At 31.7% G+C, this 20,613-nt stretch overlaps 1 protein-coding gene across 1 annotated transcript in view; it reads right to left on the bottom strand.

Moving 5' to 3' along the window:
- LOC117180200 (neural cell adhesion molecule 2-like) overlaps window positions 1–18,227 on the bottom strand; it is a 302,748-nt gene extending 284,521 nt beyond the window's left edge. The window contains exon 1 of the mRNA XM_033372581.1: window positions 16,869–18,227. Within this exon, the coding sequence (XP_033228472.1) occupies window positions 16,869–16,974 (106 nt within the window). The 5' untranslated portion in view covers window positions 16,975–18,227. The remainder of the gene's footprint in view (window positions 1–16,868) is intronic.
- Between the last annotated feature and the right edge of the window lie 2,386 nt (window positions 18,228–20,613).

Here is a 20,613-nt window from a genome sequence, read left to right as displayed (position 1 = left end):
CTTTGTCCATTAGGGATTTCCCGCTTATTATGCGCATGAATCTCATGTCAATTGCGTTAATTTTACTCTTATATTTTTCTTGATAAGTCCATGTCTCGCTACGCGTTTAAGAATTTCAGAAAAACACTACGTAATTTACGCATACTCTCTTAATTAAAATAAATAATTTTTACCAAAATGCATATTTAAATTGTGTTCATTGGCGTGTGAGATGCACATTATTATCCACTTATCATTTAATTGAACTTTCAAGCATTTAAACTCCCGAGTTTCCTTCGAATGCGTTTAACTTATAATGAACCCAATCTGGAACAGTTCGAACATCCAAGTTTGGATTATTTTATGGTTGAAGGGATTGAGGTTTGGATGCTTACATAGGAAATATTCAAACTAGTGGTAGTTAGAGTTGAGAGGCAGAAATGTATTTCTAGAGGAATGCCTTCTCATGCGTAAATCAATATTTTCTTGAATAATATCATATTTTGAAAAAATAATACATCCTATTCCTAAAAATACCTTATTAATCAATTTTAAATTCATTCTGGCATTTGACAAGAAAAATATTCTAGTATTCAACACCTTTTCTATTTTTCCGAAATTTTCGGGGATTGATATTTTCCACAGCTTTGACATTTGACGTAATTCTGGTAAATATCAGCAATCTCTATAACAAAAATGTGAAAAAGCAGAAAAAATGGGAAAGTGCAGCCCTCCTTGTTATATTAGATCCTCAGCCCTAGACCCTAATTTCAAAATTACACACATGCACCCTCCAATATAGTTCTGATATTTGTTTCTGCTCTCCTCTCGCTCCCGGATTGAGTTCAGCCTTTATGTTCAAGGATGCCAATCAGTTGTATATAAAAAAGGGGCGCAAGCTACATGAGTGTAATAAGAGAAAAGGGAGAATGAAGTAGAATACACATCTTCTAAATTATATTCTTGGTAGTATTTCGACCTATTTACATTTTTCACGTCACTAGCGCACTTTTCTAATTTTATAAGTAGTTTTTGTTGATTTCCCAACATTCCTCAAATTAATTTTTTTTTGTATTTTCCAAGAAAAATAGACAATTGTCCATTCTGCCTCAGCTACCTGCGTATGGTCCCCCGACAACGCGGCTTCCCCTCAGTCAGCTAAACTGCTGCCCTCGATCCTAGTCAGCGGGAGTCCTTTGTACCTGATGAAGACTCAAATGCGAAATATAACATTTGCTAAATTTAAAAATTGATGATTTATAATTATAATATTCGAAAACTGCGAATTATAACGATTCCAATGATAAGTTATTAAACTTATAAAGTTGAAAATTATAAAATAAACGTTCAAGTCTATGCGAAATCTTAAGGAAAAATTATCAGTATACTTTATTCAAAAAAATTGCAGTAGCTTTAATTTATTAGTGCAATATTTTAATTAAGTTGGGAAAATTCCGGAAGATTAAATTTGTCTGGATTTAAAAAACTTATTATTAGAATGGAAGCCTTGCTAGGCTAGTGATCACTGCATATGCCGCCGAGGTTCTTCCAGAATGCGAGGCGAAAATCGAAGGCGTAAGTCGGCGGAGTGGGTCCAAAGCCTACGCTTTAGCTCCCAAGACCATCGCCCCATTTGAAAACTTATTAACCAACAGAATAAATCTAGTTTATTTCTTAAACCATTGCATTTCTCAAAATTTTACTTAAATAATTTTACACTCTTAGTGCACAATATGAACAGTTTCATTCTTAGCTTAATTTGGAATCTCATTAACAAACCGCATACACTCTGTTTATTATTGAACCATTTAAGCTACCATATTGCTCAAAGTTAGCCTTGTAATATTTTGCCTTAAAAAATATAAATATAAATATAAAAAGGGTTGTCACAAATATATTTTCACTTACAATTCCAGGAATAATATCACTCGCAGTTACAAATAACTGAAATTTAAGTTAAATTTGTAATTTAAATGCGCTTCAGTATTGAAAGTTCAAGGAATCCAAACAAAGGATGAAAAAAATTAACAAATCAAAATTAGTTTTCTAAACTACAGGTGTGAATAAAAAAAACCTGTGGAACGTGAAATTCACTTTGTAAAGGATAATTTGGAGCAATGCGATTGCTTAAGCAGTGCAAAAAATGTATGATGTTCGTTGATAAGTTTTCAAATCTAATACACTTTTAGCTTTCGTAATTTCCTTAAGTTAAATAAAATATTACAAGAATGAGGTAAAGCGACTTCGGTTGATTTGATTTAAATATACTTGAGTAAAATATACAAATTAAAAATAAAATACACTAATTCGCAGATTTCGAATATTATATTTGTAAATTATTTAGGGCTGCATTAATGAAATGTTATATTCCGCATTTGAGTCCATATCAGGTACAAAGGACTTCAGCTGACCAGGCTTACCGGCAGCAACTCGACCGAATGAGGAGAAGCCGCGTAATGGGGGAACCACACAGGTATCTGAGGCGGAATTATGATCTCTTCAGGAGTAAAGGGCACAAGCTACAAAGGTGTAATAAGAGAAAAGGAGCAATAAAGTTGGAAACCCCGAGAACAGGTCGAACCAAAAATACTGCAGTAGAGCCATCAGGGGGAAAAAAAATAGAATAATACAGTTTCTAAAATGGTATCGTTTGCAGTTATACTCTCGAGGAACCACCCTGCGAGTCTTAGTTCTGTTAATCTCAATTTTTCTCGCTAACCTTTTCTTTCCAAGCCTTTTCTCTCTTTTTTCTCGTTTCCCAAGCTTTTCAGGGATGTATCTTCTCCAGCTGTCTTTATCCCGCGAATCGCGTACAGCTTCCAAACAGACGTTTAATCCGTTCGTTCAAAGCTACGATGAGGGAAGAAATACAGGGGAATTGGGGTGACATAAAATGTGGAGTTGGAGAATTTGGGGGTGGGAGGAAGTGAGAACGAGAAGTCCAGCTTCAGGCATTGGAAGTTTCGTATCTCGCTGAAAGCATGTAACTGCTACCCGATCCCGAAGAGGGATTACGGGTAATCTGCGGTAAGCTAAGGCACGTAGGTACCGTACAACCTGTTTCGGATATTGTTTCGAGTCTATAGCTATGTACATATACTCGCATGCGAATTGCGCTTTCGGTCGACTCGTCTAAACTCGACTGCATCCGTACTGGACCAGTCGTTAGTCGCACAAATGAGAAGGATGACAGGAATTAAGGGAGAGTTTCAGAAGCGGAAACACTATATCAGATTCAGTACCAATACGAGAAAGGAAATAGTCTGGCAATTCAGAAATTCCAGTACTGATTGCAATTAGTAAAAGATACTCGTATTTTATAAAGCACTCTTTATTTTTGTTCTCCTTCTTCTTTCTTTTTAGAAGAACGTGATTAGGATCAACCCCTTCCCCTTCCTTCCCTTCCACACCTCCCCTTCTTCGTCCCAGATCATCATCATCGTCTCGAGTACAAAGCTTGAATCCCCGAGGGTGAAATCACAAATGCAAACACCCCACCCTTCAAAGTGAATATCTTTTCTTCGATATCATTTGTTAAGCGCCTAAAATAAAACACAAAACATACAAATACAATATTTTAAGAGACTTCACAGTTTGATGCTCTCAAAACAGAGTAAATGGGATGATTTTATACTGAAATAAAAAAATAAATGATTTCACTTAAATTGATGTATGGATGTCATATAGAATTTAATATGAGATGCTCAAGATTTGAAATTAAAATATATTATATTTTTAGCATAACGGTTGAATCCTCAACTAAAATGATGAACAATTAACAAAACAAAATTTTTAAACAATGAAGTTCAAATTTCAACAAAGATTTAAATTTTTAACTAAACAAGAAAACTCTCAACGAGGAATGTGTAAATATTCGAACCCAGAAAATATTTTAATTTTGAATGAAGAAAGAAGACTTTTTAACAAAACAGTTTAATCCTTAACCAAAACAGAATCCTGAATTAAAGAGTTCCATTTTAAACCAAAAAATTAAAATTCTACTCAAAGAGATTAATTTTAAAAGCAAAAAGACGAATTGTGAACCCAAATTGTTAAATTTTAAACAAAACTGTTGAATTTTCAGCAAGAAGTTAATTATCAACCTGATAGTTGAATTGTTTAGTAAACAGTTGAATTTTCTATTAAAATAATCTAATTTTTAACCCAAAAAGTAGAGTTATTAACTAAATAGTTGCACTTTTAAGACAGAAAAACTAAATTTTTTAACAAAAAGTTGAAGTTTCAACAAGAAAGGTTATAAATGAATTTAATATGAAAATAGTTGAATTTGCAACTAAAAAAAAAAACTAATTTTTAACAAGATAGTTTAATTCTTAAGCCAAGAAGATTAATTTTCTACAAAACAGGTCAATTTTCAACTCGAAAATAGATTTTTTACAAAAAAGTTGATTTTAAACAAAATAATTTATTTCTAACTAAAAACTATCAATTTTCAATCTAAAATGAAATAGTTACATTGTTAGCTGAATAAATTGGCTTTCCACTCTAAAACAACGAATTTTTAATAAAATAATTACATTTTCAACCAAAAAGATGATTCTTGAACCCAATGAATAAATTTTCAACAATGTGGTTTTACATTCAGCGAAGAATTGGGCTTTTGCATCAAGAAGATTAATCTTCTCCAAAAAAGCCGAATTTACTACCAATAATGTGATAGTTGCTTCTTCAAAGAAAAAAAAATCATTTGTGATAAAAAAGAACGATTTTTTGAATAAAATTGTTCAATATTCAACCTTTGAAATGAATTTTTAACAAAGAAGTTCAAACAAGTTGTTGAATTTTCAACCAAAAAACATGACTTCTCCACTGAAAATTAAAAAAATAAATTCGCAATTAAAAATATCAATGTTCAACCAGATAAAAATTAATTTAAAACAAATAGTTCAAATTTGAACCAAAACTAGAATTTGTGACCAAAAGAAAGAGAAAAAGTTCCTGAAAACAGGAGAAAAAGGAAGAACTCTTTAAAATAAGGGATAAAGTTGGGAATAGGGGTACAGTGTGAAGTCTTTACTTACTCAAAAAATAGTTAGAAATCGTCACAAACCTTGTTACCCCCCTCCCCTCCACCGTTCCTGACACTGTGGTTTAGTTTTTGAACCGTCCCTTAGCCATTAGTTCAAAATAGGTAGTATGTGTGTTCACTTTTACCGTGTCCAACCTGATAATTTACTGATGACAGATAGAAATTGTGCACTGACTCAGTGATACTTAGAAAGATTTTATTCTAAGTAATCTCTGAGGCAAATCTGAAGCGCTATTGAAGCATAATGTAGTATGTTTTCTTATGAACAGGAACTTTAAATTGATATCATAACCTGTATATGATAATCGGATTGCGAATACTACGATGATGTAAATATAGTAATTAAATATATTAAATTCTCACGTTAGCGACAGCTTTATTGTGGCCAAAAGTATGTCATAATTTGAAATAAATTGTTTCCATATGACTGTCTCCCGTAATTACTGACATTAACGGTACTCTGATAATATCTATGTTATTATTATACCATCATCGTTCGAAAAGTGATAAAATGTTTTGTGAATAAATGCTCGCGAAATAATGAACTTCAACCCCAGTTGAATTTTTCACCAAAAAATATGACTAAAAAATAGGTGGATTGTTAACCAAATATTTTAATTTTCAAGCTACAAAACTAAATTTTTAATCTAACAGTCGAATTTTTAAACAAATAAGATTAAACTTTAACCAAGATCATGTACATTTTCAACCAAACAGTTGAAGTTTCAAACTAAAAAGTCGAATGTTTTAAAAAATAGTTTACTTTTAAACCTAAAAAAATGAGTTTTTAATCAAGAAAAATAAATTGTCGAACAAATAGTTAATTTATCAACTAAAAAAAATAATAAATTTCAGAAAAAAATATAGAAAATCTAAATTATGGGTGAAAAAAATTAATGTTCAACAAAGAATATCAACTCTTTAACAACATACTCAATTTTTTATACAAAGGAATGAATTTTCAACAAAACTGATTAATTTTCCCAATAAAAAGACGAATTTTCAACAAATACAAATTTTTAAGATAAGAGAAGTTCATCCAAATGGTCAAACTATCAAGACAAAAGTCAATTCCAACTTATCAGTTTAATGTTTAATAAAAAAGAAGAAATTTCAAAACAAGAAGATTAATCTTCTAAGAAAATACGAATTTTCAAATAAGCTAATGTTTAATTTTTAACCAGAAAATATGTATTTTTAAGAAAATGGTTGCATTTTCAACCAAATAATAACCTTTGTATTTAGAAATATAATCGTCAGGAGGAAGCAACTACAAAAAAAGTAGAAATAGAAATACAAGGCCAATACAAATTGCCTGACTTTTCACACTTTTTTTTAAATCCCCTACTTTTTCTTTACTTTCCCTGATCAATGAAATCTCCGACTTTTGTCTCATTAACAGTTTTTCCATGACATGCGGCCACCCTGCGATAAAATTTTTTACTATTTTGACTTGAAGCTAGAAAAATTCGATAAAATAATTGTTCACCAAATAGAAAATATTTTCTCCGGCATGAGTATGAAAAAGTCGCTTTTTAAAACCTTTATTTGCTCAAGAAAGTGGCAATGTATATTGGTAATCTTTACAATGCCTAAAAAAGACTTTTAACCGCAGTCTCGAAGCACATGTCGAAATGCAAAGCAAAACTGCCGTATAGTCTTTTTAAGGCAGTTTTCGGGAGTGGTAGCCTCACTGTCGCGTTGGCGTTTATTTGAAATGAGCGATTCCGTGTAGTGATTGGACCAAGACAAAGTGATAATATATCATAAACGAACATTTTTAGATTTTAACTTTCAGGCTATTTTAGGATACTTTGATTTTCCAGGAATTTCAGGCTATCTTAAATTTCTGAAAATGTTCGGTAACTTATAAAATTATCAAAAAGTCGCAAAATAAAAATGTTCAAATTTACAAAAATATTCTGAAATTTATGGCATCCAAAAAGTATCATTTTTCAAGTGTTTCTTTATATCAACTTTAGAAAAAATTATGTATGGTTCCCACGCGTAAACTTTTTGCCTTGAGTGATGTTTGCAGAAGGAGTAGTCGGCTCGCCTTTAGCTCAGTCTACAGCTCGCCTGCCACATAAACTTCAATTTTTTTTTTAATTTGACTTATAAAGAAGTGACGAAGTAAAATAGAGAGATAAAGGGAAATAGAAAGAGGGCAATTTCGTGTGTTTTATAAGTTCTTCTTTAAAAGAGACGCGATTACCTCTTACTTTCCAAGAATGACAAACGAGATGGCCATTATAGGTCGAGTTGGTGGTTATTCCGTGACTCCTCTTGAATCACACGCAAAAAGTTAATTACCCCTTGGCTCTTGTGGCGAATGTGAAATTGTCGAAGTTAGGGTGAGACTCGCCCCAGTGCCATGTCATCGCGACAAAAGGTTGGATAAAACAGGTTAACTCAGAGAGAAGTTACCTCTGCCGCATTCGGCATTCAAACCCTGTTTGCTCGCGTCGGCAGGTACGTAGTACATACATCGCGTGTAAATCGTCGACAGGTTCGTATTTCTTTCCAAGAAAAAACGAACAAATCCTATCAAGAAACATCAATGCCGTATTTCGAGCCATTCAGCAAATTAATATTTATGGCGACAATCATGAACCACTAATGAAGAATTTAATTTATAATTGAGACGCCTTCTCCTCATCATCTCCTACTATAACATATCATTCCTGCTCATTTTTCGCACAATCTCTTAATTTCAATTATAATTCGCAAACCATGCATTTAATCGAGAGTTACATATACAGGGTTTAAAATCGTTGCAGAATGAATACCAATTATTAATTCTTAGAAGCCCTGATTTCCATAAATTGAACTTTTGTGTTTTAGTAATTAATGGTCACTATCTCGGGCTCATGTATAAAATTCAAAATAGTGTTATGCAATTTTTTAATATAAATCGTGGATTTAACTACTTTTTACATCTGGTACATATATAAAATAAATCTACCACAATACCATTTGAAATCCTTTCGAATCTTTTAATACACCTCAAAAGCTTTAGAATCCGTTCAAACTTTTCAGTATTCCCTGAAATCCGCTGAGAAAATCTGAAAATATCTTGAAAACTCATAACTATTTTCAAATACCTTGATATCATTAAAATCCCTCTTGAAATTTTTTGAAACCCTGAAATCTATCGAAATCCCTACACTGAAAATTTTTTTTTTTGGGGTCCTAGTGAATTAATTTATTTCAATCCTATTTCATAGGACCAACAAAATATTATTTTACATGAATAATTTTTATTTGAACTAGACATACATATTTTTGTAGGCCTGAAGAAATTAATTATTTGAGTGTATTTTCTTGAGTCAAACCAATATTCCGTACATTCAAGAAAATGATTTCATCGACTAAAAAGATTCAGATTCGTTGATTCTTTGAAATGATCTGGACTCATTTAAATACATTTATTTTACCATACTTGAATTAAGAATTTACCTTTATTTAAATCAAGGAGATAATAATTTCATTAAAAATAATATTAATTAAGCAAAAAAAATATTTATTAGATACAAGAATTGATGTATTTCCTGCATTTATAACAACGAAGCATTTCTTCAGACTTTAGATCAATAAAATATTGTGTTTATATAAATATTTATTTCTTTAGTTAAATATGTTTAGAAAATATGTCTTTCGATTAGTAAAATGGAACTATGCATAATAAATAAACATCTGTTTTAACAAAATTATGATTTGGTAAAATAAAATATTTATTCACTATGTGTTAGAAAAAATGTTTCCTTCAATGTAGAATACGAAGTAGACTAATCTAAATAAATATTTCATCCATTCAAGTAAATAGGCTGTAAAAAATTCGCCTGGAAATTTTCCTTTCTCCACCTCGGAGAATATTCGCTAACGTATTTTGTAAAATATTATAGAAGAAGTTGTAGAATTTTCAACAAAAAAAATTCAGAAAATACACTATATTTTTTTGGAATCCTGAAAATATAGGGATTTTGCCTAAAACGTAGCAGGAAAAATGCACTATATTTTGTGAAATTTGATTAAAAATGTACGGACTTTTTCCTAAGGTGGAATATTATTGTGTAATAACTTAAAATGCCCCAAAAATTGTGGAATATTAATTTTAAAAAAGCAAGGTTTGTAAAACATAAAAGAATAACGTAAAATAAAGCAACAAAATCTTAAAATGAAAACCCTTGAAAATTTTAAAAATCTTTTCAGATACCCTAAACGCTTCAAAACCTCTGCAAACCTTTTTTAATCCACTGAAATATATTTAGAGTCCTTGCATTGTACTGAAGTCTTTTGTAATCGCTGTAAAACAGTTTTTTTGCAAATAGTTTGAAATCTCTTGAATTCCATGAAAATCTTTTGGAATTCCGTACATCTCGAAATATTAATTTTTAATTCCTTAATGATGTTTAAATCCCCTTAGACCCAATACAATTCCATTAAATTCATAGACATTCTGAGACATTTTATTTACTCCCTAAAGTTACCTAGAAATTCTTTAAATTTCCCTAAAACATGCCTTGTAATCTTTGAAATCCTTTGAGATCATTGATAAAATTTTAAAACACCTAGAAATTTCTGATATCTCTTGAAACTTTTGGAATCGTGTAAAACACTCTGAAATTTGTTCAATCCCCTGAAATCCATTAACGATTTTTAAACCCAAAAAGACCTTAGTAATGCTATGAAATCGCGCAGGTCTGGTATAATTTCTAGAAGATGCTAGATATAATTTGAAATTCCGTGCATTATCTTTAAATTAGTAACATCTCTAAGAATATCTTCAAAATTCTTTTAATATTTGAAAGTCTCTGAAATCTCTTGTAATCTTTATTAATACACTAAAAACTTTAAAATTCGTTAAAATCCACTAGAAGAATATTAAAAACCCTTAAATGCCGATGAAGTCCTCAGAAATACCTGGAAAACTCTCCAATATTTGCTAATCACTAGAAATCTGTAGAAATGCTTTATTCTCTTATGAAATTTTTTCATTTTATATGAAATACTATGAGTCCCTCGAATAATGTAAAACTCCTTAAAATCCATGGAAATTTTGTAAATACTGTACAAATTCCTTGAAACCTTCGAAATAATTTGCAATCGCACGTATCATCTTGAAACAATATCTCTGATAATGTCTTCAAAAAAATTTTTAAATAAAAAATAATCTGAAATCAGATAAAACATCTTGAAATCTCCCCAAATCCCATGAAATCCTTGAAAATCCCTAAAATCTCTTGAAATTTTTTAAAATACTCTAAAAGCTTTGAACTGTTTCAACATTTTTTTAATTCACTGATGTCAGTTAAAATGAAATTGCTTTTAGCGGTTTGAAAATCTTTTAAATCTCTTGAAATCTTTTGACATTTCGAATTTCAAGATGGCGGACATTCCATTTTAGTCAGCCTAGCAAAGAAATTTAAAAACATGTTTTAAGGGCAAAGTGAAAAAGTATTAGCATTAGCGAAAAACTTAAGGAACAAGAAATTTGAAGAAATAGTTGCATCCTTAAAAAAGTGTCCAAAAGTCTCAAGAGCGGCAGTCCGAGGCCTGGTATTAATAAGAAAGTTAAATTATTAGGAAAAAATAAATTATTCGTAGAAATGGCTAAACAGTAATTCAACTAGAGTACGCGCTCGAATTAAACTGAATGATAATCTTAATTGATCACATAACAGTAAAATGCGACCGACATTTAATCCTTCACGGTTCTGAAAGAATGATAAACGGAAATATGATCAATAGACTCATAAGCCCCACACCTTAATAAAGATTATCATCATCCCACTTAAAAAGTAGCTATGTCGGTAAGTGGAGCCCCATATCCATTTGGAAACAAGGGTCTGATTTATTAGGTTCTTATTTAAATAACTCTTGCCATCGATTTCGAACGAATATTTTATTTTTCCGACCCCCGAATACAGATACCGGATCAGACCTTGGCTATTGGAGTAGACCGAGTATTTCATTAAACTGACAAAATCATTCGAGATCTAGATAAAGGGCTGCGTGCGTCAAATAAAAAACTAGCCTGAAGCCTCTATTGATTTGGTCTCGAGTACAGAGAAGCCTCTCTCTCGAAGGTATCCAGTGACGACTTTACTAAGCCCGTTTAATTAAACCACCCTGCTAATCCTCTTGTGAAAATTTATGGGCAGACTATGAAAAAAAGAGAATTACACACGCACCGGAGGCGAAACCTATTAAACACGTGTTCTGATGTTCAGTAACACCTCACGCGTGATGTTAACAGACGTGTTACGCGAATGCTACAAATTCCACTCGTAGTTTTACCTGTAATAAGATTTAGATATATGTCCCTGACTTCAGACATGGAAAATAAGTGGAAGAGAATTTATTAACTCGTCCGGGGAAAGGTGGAGTAAAAGACGCAGTAAAAGACTCAATGTATGGTGAAAATATACATGAGTATTATAATAAACGAATAAGAAGCAGAAAATATCTGTTTCATTTTTTCTTGCAATTGTCAAGTTATGAATATTTCTTGACAAATCAATATTTTTCAAAAGTATATTTTAAAAATTCTTTACGTGACGGTAAGACGAATTATTTTTGAAAAAATAATGAAGAATCACAGGAATTTCTTTTGAGATGTAACTTGCCGAGCTGCAAGAGTAATCTTTCTTTAAAGTTAATTAACATATTGTATTTTAAACAATTACTTTTTTTAGTAACAATAATGTAATCAAGTTACTTTTCTGAAGAAATAACTAATTGGTAACTAGTTGCATATTTGCAGTAACCATACAAATCATGGCCTTTCGAGTTACTTTCGAAAAAGGTAAATAGTGACCTATTGACAAGAAAAAATTACTAAAATCAAAAAAATTTCCTTTGAATTCAAAATAATTCCATGAAATTTAAAATTAACGAAATTTGAATTAGACCAAAATCCAAATTAAAAATCCCATTTAACGTCCAATAATCAAATTGATGCAAAATCCTGTTAAACAAAACAAGAATCCAACGAACAAATTTGGACCACAACGAATAAACGAAAACCAAAAAACCCTATTGTAATCTGAAAAAAAAAATTTTCATAAAAAAATAAAAAAGAGGAAAGAAAAATGAGAAGGCAGCCAACCACATCCCCTTCCTTCTCTTTTTCCTTTATTTCGTCTTTTTTATTTTTTTCCGAAAATTTCATTTTATTTTTTTTTTCAGATTACAACAGGGTTTTTTTGGTTTTCGTTTATTCGTTGTGGTCCAAATTTGGCCGTTTGATTCTTGTTTTGTTTAACAGGATTTTGCATCCATGAAATTTATAAGAATTCTGTTTAAATTTGAACAAATTCAGGATAATTTCAAAAAATAAATAAATGAATTAAATAAAATTCAAATGGATTCAAAGGATATTAGGGGAAACAATAAGAATTCGATCACATTTATAAACTTTAAAGTAAACTGAAAAATGTAAAAAAATCGCAAATACTCCTCTAATAATAATATAATGGGGGCATGCGTTATTAAGAATTCAGTGTGAAATTAATTAAATATTAATTAATTAAATAATTAAATTTGAGTGAATTTAAAAGAATTTAAAATTAATTCAAAAGAATGGGATATAATGCCGAAGAATTCCAGGTGAGGTAAAAGGACTTCAGGCTGAAATAAAAAACAATACATTACGTTCAATAAATTTGGAAAGAGTTGAGGCACATTCAAGGGAATTAAACGAAATTTGATGAAAAGCCTAATAATTCAAGACAAGATTAAAAGACTTGAGGGTAAATATTAAATTTTTTTAAATAAATTCAGTACAATTAAGCGAATTTAGAAGAATTAAAATAAACTTAACAAAATACCATATTAATCAAAAAAATACAAGGGAATTTCAAAGAATTCACAAAAATTTCAAATAATTCAGGATAAATCAATAAGAATTAAGGTTTTTTTTCAAAATGAATTAAACTTAAAAGAATTCAAGAGAATTCGATCAAATTTAATGAAAAATAAAAATAAAAAAATGTTTAAATCTAAAAATATTCGATTGAAAGAAGATGCATGGGAGTAAATAGAATTGGGCAAAATTTATAAGAATTTTTGGACCATTTAAAATCTTTAGGGTGGTTACCGAAAACTGAAAATACAAAAAAGATCCAACGTATTCAGTAAATTCTAGTGGAATTTGAAAGAATTCAACGTGAATCCAAAAGAATTAAAAAGTTCTTTTTTAATTCATTAAAATGCAGAAAATCTTGGGTTCTCTGTTTGAGTTTATTGATAGAAGTAACTGAAGTGATATTTTATTTATATAAGTGACTATAGTGACTTTGTCTTTGAAAAACTACCAAAAAGTAATTTAAGAAAGAAAAGTGACCAAAAGTGACGGTGTGGCAGCTCTGAATACGGGTATGAATAAGATCAAATTATTTCCCTTAATTTATATTTCTAGAAAACAAAAGTAAATGAAAAATTTACGACAGTTAGTTTTTTGCAAAGGCAACAAGGAAAAAGTAAACGGTAGCGATAAAGATAATTAGTTCCTTTTAAATAGTAACTTATATCCATCACTGATTGAAGTATTGTTCCAGACATGGTTTGAACAAAAAGTAATTACGATCAGGATAAAAACCCTTATCCTGAAAGAATTAATTTTTAAATTACCTGTACCTAAGGCACAGATTATGAGTGAAGATTATCTAATGGAAGGAAGAGCTTTCTCTTTTAATATACTCGGCAAAAAAATTTCGCAAGCCACTTTCAGTAAGAATTCAGCTTCGCCCGAGCCTCAAAGAAGGGGCTGAGTTATAAAAAGATGGGTATTAGGTTTATGTAGGGGCTTGGCTTCCTGAGTTCATTCAAGAAGGGAATTGAATCTCACTTTCATCAGGAAACGATTAATCGATGAGAAGCATATTCAAACTTGAAACAGTTCCAGGTGGAAAAAGATTGCTTAAGAAAGAACAAGACCATTCTCCTATCTGACAGAAGATCTCCAGAACCGATTGAACCGCAGCTTCCGAGGACATGGTATAATTATCAAAGATCCAAACGAAATAAACTGGAATTTTTGAATATTTGTCGATTTTTTCTATGAATTAAAAATAATTTGACTAAAAAATAAGGTGAGTGTGAAAATATATCGAAATATATTGAAGCTAAGAATACATTATATCATAACTCTGTGGCTTTTCGCTTCTTTTGACATAAAACTTTGCCGGAAAAAAATTTCGCCATGTGCGTCGGTAGCCGCATTATTTTTTAGTACTTTCTCAGACTCAACATATTTTTTTAAGATAATTATCTCAAATTTACGGAAATAATTGGAAAATATCAGAAAATGTCCCCAAATTTCGTTTGGATCCCTGCTGGTGATAGTAAGATTTATTGGCTAAAGCTGAAACTTTAGGAATGCAGGCAATCGATTCACGGCAAGAATTCGACTCCAGTAGTCTTGTTTGCGGAAGAGGTTCAAAGTGTACTACCTGGGAAATAGATAGTGATTAATAAGATCGATATTTTACTGATGCTATATAATATTATTTGTAAATGCTAGGTGTTTTACGATCCTACTGGATTTAAAGGATGATAGCAAAAGCAGCTTGTAAATTATTTTGCGCAGAATGTTCGTAACTTTATATCCAGGTTATTACACAAAGTTGTACCACTGCACTAAGTTTAAATTCAATGTACCTTAATAAAATGTAGTCAACTTTTTTTCAACTTTATTTCCTGCTGCTGGAGCAACTGTATTTAGAAGAAAAATATGCACTTTTGCGTAAATATAATTTTCAAACATTTCAATTAATGTATGCTTAATACCTAACACTTCTTTTTTTAAATTTTCAAATATTTAATTTTTTTTTGGTTTTAGAAACATCTTTTATATTAGTAATCCTTTTTCTTCCTTTTTTCAATTGGTTATTTTTATCTTTGATGAGCCGAAAAGTTATGTAGTTTGGAAATCTGTTCCTTAACAGTGAATATTTTGCATGCTTTATTTGCATAAAATTATTCAATGTAAAATAGATTTATGTTAAATCTTGAATGAAAATGTCTAAATACAGACACGAAACTCACGATTCGTTCCAATATTCATGGTTTCCTTATGAATATTTTAAGAGTTCTAGTAATTGAGTCCAAATAATTTTACCTAAATTTCTCAAAAGAAGTCCTCTTATTAAATTTTTTGCAAAAAGCATGATTTTTTATATTAGCAGTTATAGAAATGCACAATTTTGTTGGATTATTTCCTTTTTGGAAAATGCAATACTCTAAATAAACTTGTTCAAATGCGAAGAAAAAAAATACTGCATGGTTCGAAAATTTGCTTATACCTCACAGTTTTTACTCAACTTTAGATTTTACAAAAACTAGTCTTTTAATAAACCAATGCATCCGCAGTCTTTTGTTCTGACTACTTTAGGGCCTTCTTAAAAACGCGAAGGTCCTAATTTTAACTCCAGAAATTATGAGGCTTTGGTTAACAAAATTGAAAAATGGATACATCTTCAGAACCATATTGGATTTTGAAATTATCTCGAATCACATATATAGCAAAAGGAACTCAAAAAAGGAAAAATTCGATAACTTTTCCGCGAAAAGAGGAAAAAACATGGAAAAGATTAAAAGCTGTTTTATCATGTAGAAAAACTTTATTTTGTTAAGAATATTAAATGATTTTTTTATGATGTCTGCTTTTTAAAAGATTATTTTTTAAGGTTGAATATCGGTAGTTCGTTCAAAATCTATTTGCGGCAATACAAAAAAATCTGGCAAAAAATAAAATTAGTTAAATAAACAGTTTTTACGTGATTAAAATCGGTCTCAAATTCAAGAAAATGTTTATTCAAAACAATTTCATGAATAATAATGCAATCGTGATATTTAAATATTTATTCCCAGACTTATTATTTCCAACTTACTACAATAAATATCTTTAAAATAAGTTTAAATCTGCGCTCTTCAATTCTCCTAAACCGGCACTTTAAAAAAGGTTTTGAGTATCTAAAATATTTTGAATTTCAAAAAATTGTATTTTGTATTGTTTCAGCGAAAAAATATTTGAATTCCAAATTTCATTTAAATACTAGAAAGTTCAGTTAGAAATCCGCTAAATAAACAGTATACATTTCTAATGTTTAAAGTATTCTTTAAAATTTAGGTATCGTATTAAAAAAGTCTTCAAAAACTACCTATTTCATGAAATGTTTACAGACACTCTACAATTTCTGAGTCGGTAAATAAATTTATTTAATCATAAAGGACACACTCCAAAATTATCGTAGTATGTGACAGAAATTCCATAGAAATTTCCCTTTAATATTAGAAGAAGAACATTAAAAATATCGATTATTTGAAACCTTACTTATAATTTCGACTAACAACTAAAATTGTTTCAAAATGAGGAGTTCAATATATTTCGCACTATTGCAAAAAATTATCTCTCTTAGATTCCCAAAATTTGAAGCATAAAAAAACAGGTGGTTTCACAGTTTTTAACTGTGGTGTACCTCTGCTTAAAAAAAAAGTATCGTAAATTCTCTCTGAGTAAACCTCATTTTACGGAACAACCCTTCCCAGCTCAGTGCAAACCGAGGCGCAAACTCAAGTCTCTTTTGTGGTTCAGTAAGAATTTCTATGGGGAAAAGCTAGCCACAAATTAAATTCGTGGCATCTTGGCTCCAGAGGGAACTTTCAGTTCAACCGGACAATGCTTCCTCGATAAGTAGGTAGGGATTTCCTTACATGGTACCAGGACATAAGACTGTCAACTGTCATACATGATATCAGATAAGTACACAATTCTGAGGGCTTAAAAAGTCCTAAAGTTTAAAACTACGTATGGGAAAACTAGAACATAACTCACTTGGCTTATCCAGATCTGATATCTCGACCTGCGAGTACACTGCAGCAACCTCAAGCAGCACCGACACCATTGCCGCGACACTCCACCGGCACCACCACATTTTCATTTTTTTTTAACACACGCACATCGACGTATCCACGAGACGACACGCGCTCGCCAAAGGCACAAAACCACCCTCGAGCAACCCTTAACTTCGATCGCTCAGGGTAGTTGTAATCCTGCACTAATTACTGCACCATCGCACTTTCCTCGCTCTCCAAGGGAGGATGAAAGCTGGAAATTCTACTCCAGACGGCTCACTATCCGACTTGATATTTTCTCCCTCGCTTTAAATTCTCCCTTCTAATGAAATAAGTGATCTCGTTATCCACAAAACAACCACCCTCAAGACCTTCGGCTAAACGAGAAACCACTGCCTGACTCAAATTCAACCTCACAAATCATTGTTGATTTTTTCCGAATCGAATTCCTGATTGCTCCGTGCAGTCTTTTTGATTCACATTTCTGAAGCCGGAAATCCAATCAGTGGGTGGAACTAGGGTTTTGCAGTCGATGGCGGTATTGTGATTATAGGGTCAATTTAGTTCGTACTGTCTTCCTTACCATTGGTTTAACAATTTGTTTGACAATTTCTGATTAGAGGATGTTGGTTAGCTAATTTTGCATAACCCTTCGAATGGTTCGACCCGCTCTGGTCTATTGTTCCCTGGCGAATTATCCTTCCACATCACCACGTGTACTGACTACCCTAATGTCACAAATAGAAAATTGACAAAATAAACCGTAACCCATGGTAAATTCATTCATACATGTTCTGCATATTAGATGATCTGGGTAGTCAATTGGAGGCACCTGGATTCCAGTAGAAATGGAAATTAATGGTCAGACCTTGTCATTAACGTTATCACGAACAAAACAGTGGCTTGTGTTGAAATACGTTATCCGGGTACACAGCCAAATCTCGCTTTCATTTAATTATCACGTTTGGATGAAACCATTTGTCAATTCAATTTTTACCATCGTTTGTCTTAGCCACATCAATTGAAATAATTGCAAACATTTACAAATATTTTAAACACCAACACTAAGTGCCACACGTTTACATACATTCTTTTATATACATGTAATAGATATTTAATAAATTTGTTAAATACCTATTTTATAGATTTTCCGCATTGATTTTTTTTAAAGAGAGATGATCATTTGAATTTAAAAATTTGAAAAATTCATTTCGGGTGAAAATGGCATATGAGAATGATTTTACGGGTGTCACTGAACACGATTTCATTCATAGGAAGTAGGGTCCTGATAGAGGAGCATAATATAAGATCGAACGAACTTCCCCCATACAAATGAACCACGTCGAGTCCTGACCCGTGGCGGCTCGGTACTGAGCCATTGAAAACCACGAGACTGTCGCACGAGCCGGCTCGGCGAGCTTCGGATTGAGTCGAGAGGACTCGGCCCGAGTCGGGAGGCTCTCGCTTCTACGGCAGATCGCTATGATTTACGGAGACAGTTAATGACTCGCCATAATCGTGCGTTGCAGGATGCAACCGAGATGCATATATTCAGGACTAGAATCCAGATTTGAATCCAACGTCGATCGTCGTACCTAAATCAGCTGAATCAGGCAACTCTATCCGCTCTAGATGCCTAGAATGTGTTTAGGGATTTGAGGTTTACTAGCCACAAATGATCATTACTGATGAATATGTGTCCCAATTTATGAATCCGGTCAATGTAGCTATTCAGAGATGTATCTTTTGTTTATTGTCTAGTAATTAATTTGATATATTTGTTAAGAATAATTTGAAGTCATTCTTCCCAACAGCATTAAATTTCAAATTAAATTTTAAAACAGAAAATAAAAACTAGGAAGAATCTAACAATTAAATAAAGAATTATTGAATTTTAATGGGCAGCGGGTCGATTTTTTGTTGTTATAATCCATTATGATAATACCTATAACATAAAATTTGTTATAATTATGGAGACTTCGGAGTGGTTACCAATTCATGGGACCGACATACATATAAGCGTATAGCTTTTTCTGTAAGTATAATTCTACCAGCTTGTCACTGCGGCTGTAAATATAACTATTTTTTACCCTTTTTTAGCAATAATTTTTAAATGCGTTCTATTGCTGAATGTGACGTAGATTGTATATAATTTGCATAATATAAAGCAATATTATTGTTTATGTAACGTTGAAAATATTATACAATCGCGTTCATAAATTATTGGTTATATTTATTGATCTGCTTCTCCCGATTGAATTAATGAAATTTCAATAATTCCAATTCTTGGTAAGAGACCTGCCTTTTATTGATTTAATAGTAATTAGGCTTAAAATTTTGATAAGAATAATCAATAAATAATCAATTTAAGTTATAATAACAAGGAGCTATCTCGGCGAAGATAATCATCTTCATAATAGAATTTAATTTGAAAATACATTTTTGAAATATAAATTCGGAAGTATCTATCAATTCAAATAACCATTAGAAACATTAAAAAATTTAAATTTTTTGATTATGATTACGTCATCACTCGAACAATACCACCTCCATAATGTAATGATTCGTAATTATACATACGAGGTGTGTTAAAAAAATAAGGTGACTTTATGGTTTGCTCAAAAAATATTCATTTATTCCTCAATATTTGTGTTGTCCCCTTCAAAGTAATCCCTGTCAGATATAATACACTTGTGCCAACGCTTTTTTCAATCATCGAAGCACTTCTGATAATCATTTTGTGGTATAGCCTTGAGTTCTTTCAGCGATGCAGTTTTTATCTCCTCAATCGTTGAAAATCGATGTCCTTTCATGGATCTCTTCAGTTTTGAGAAAAGAATAAAGTCACTGGGGGCCAAATCCGGTGAATATGGAAGCTGAGGCATGACTTTGGTCCTGTTTTTGGTCGGATCTTTTGATCAAAATCAAGCAGTTTTGGAACAAATTTCGCTAACACACGTCGCATGCCCAAAACGTCCGGAAAGATAGCATAGCATGAGCCAACCGATATGCCAACATCTTCAGCAACTTCCTTGATGGTAATTCGGCGATTTTTCAACACCATTTCTTCCACTGCTTGAACGTTTTCATCCATTGTTGACGTGCTGGGACGTCCAGGGCGAGGTTCGTCTTCGACATCTTTTCGGCCTTCTTGGAACAGCTTGTACCACTTATACACATTTTTCTTACTCAAAGTAGACTCACCGTATGCAACTGTCAACATTTCAAGAGTTTTAGAGCACTGGATTCCATTTTTCACACAAAATTTAATGCAAACTCTTTGTTCCATTTTTTTCGAAAGAAGAAAATCGCCGAGCACACCAAACCCTTCTAACCAGTTACACCTCTGCCACAAAAACAACACTAACTATATAGTCAAAACTGTGAACATATGATCGTAACGAGTGTACCAACACAACAAAACAAAAAATTTAAAACTTGAATGTAGGTAGCCCGCGAAAATTGAAAAGTCACCTTACTTTTTAAACACACCTCGTATGATCCACTGCCCCCCTCTATAATGATTACGTGGTATATGGACGGCTCCATACGCTGCTTTTTGAAAGTGCATAAATTTACAAAAAAAAGTCAGGAACACAATAAAATTGCAAATATGCCTAAAAGTGGCTGATAAGGTTCATTAAACTCAAAAGTTTCACAAATTTATATTTCGGAACATTTGAAACTTTTCCAAAATACTCTAAATTATTTTACAATAAATTTCA

This window comes from Belonocnema kinseyi, chromosome 9 (genome assembly GCF_010883055.1).
Source record: "Belonocnema kinseyi isolate 2016_QV_RU_SX_M_011 chromosome 9, B_treatae_v1, whole genome shotgun sequence".
Classification (NCBI taxonomy): domain Eukaryota; kingdom Metazoa; phylum Arthropoda; class Insecta; order Hymenoptera; family Cynipidae; genus Belonocnema; species Belonocnema kinseyi.
Note: the sequence above shows the minus strand (reverse complement) of the source record. Positions and strands in the feature narration are given on the sequence as shown.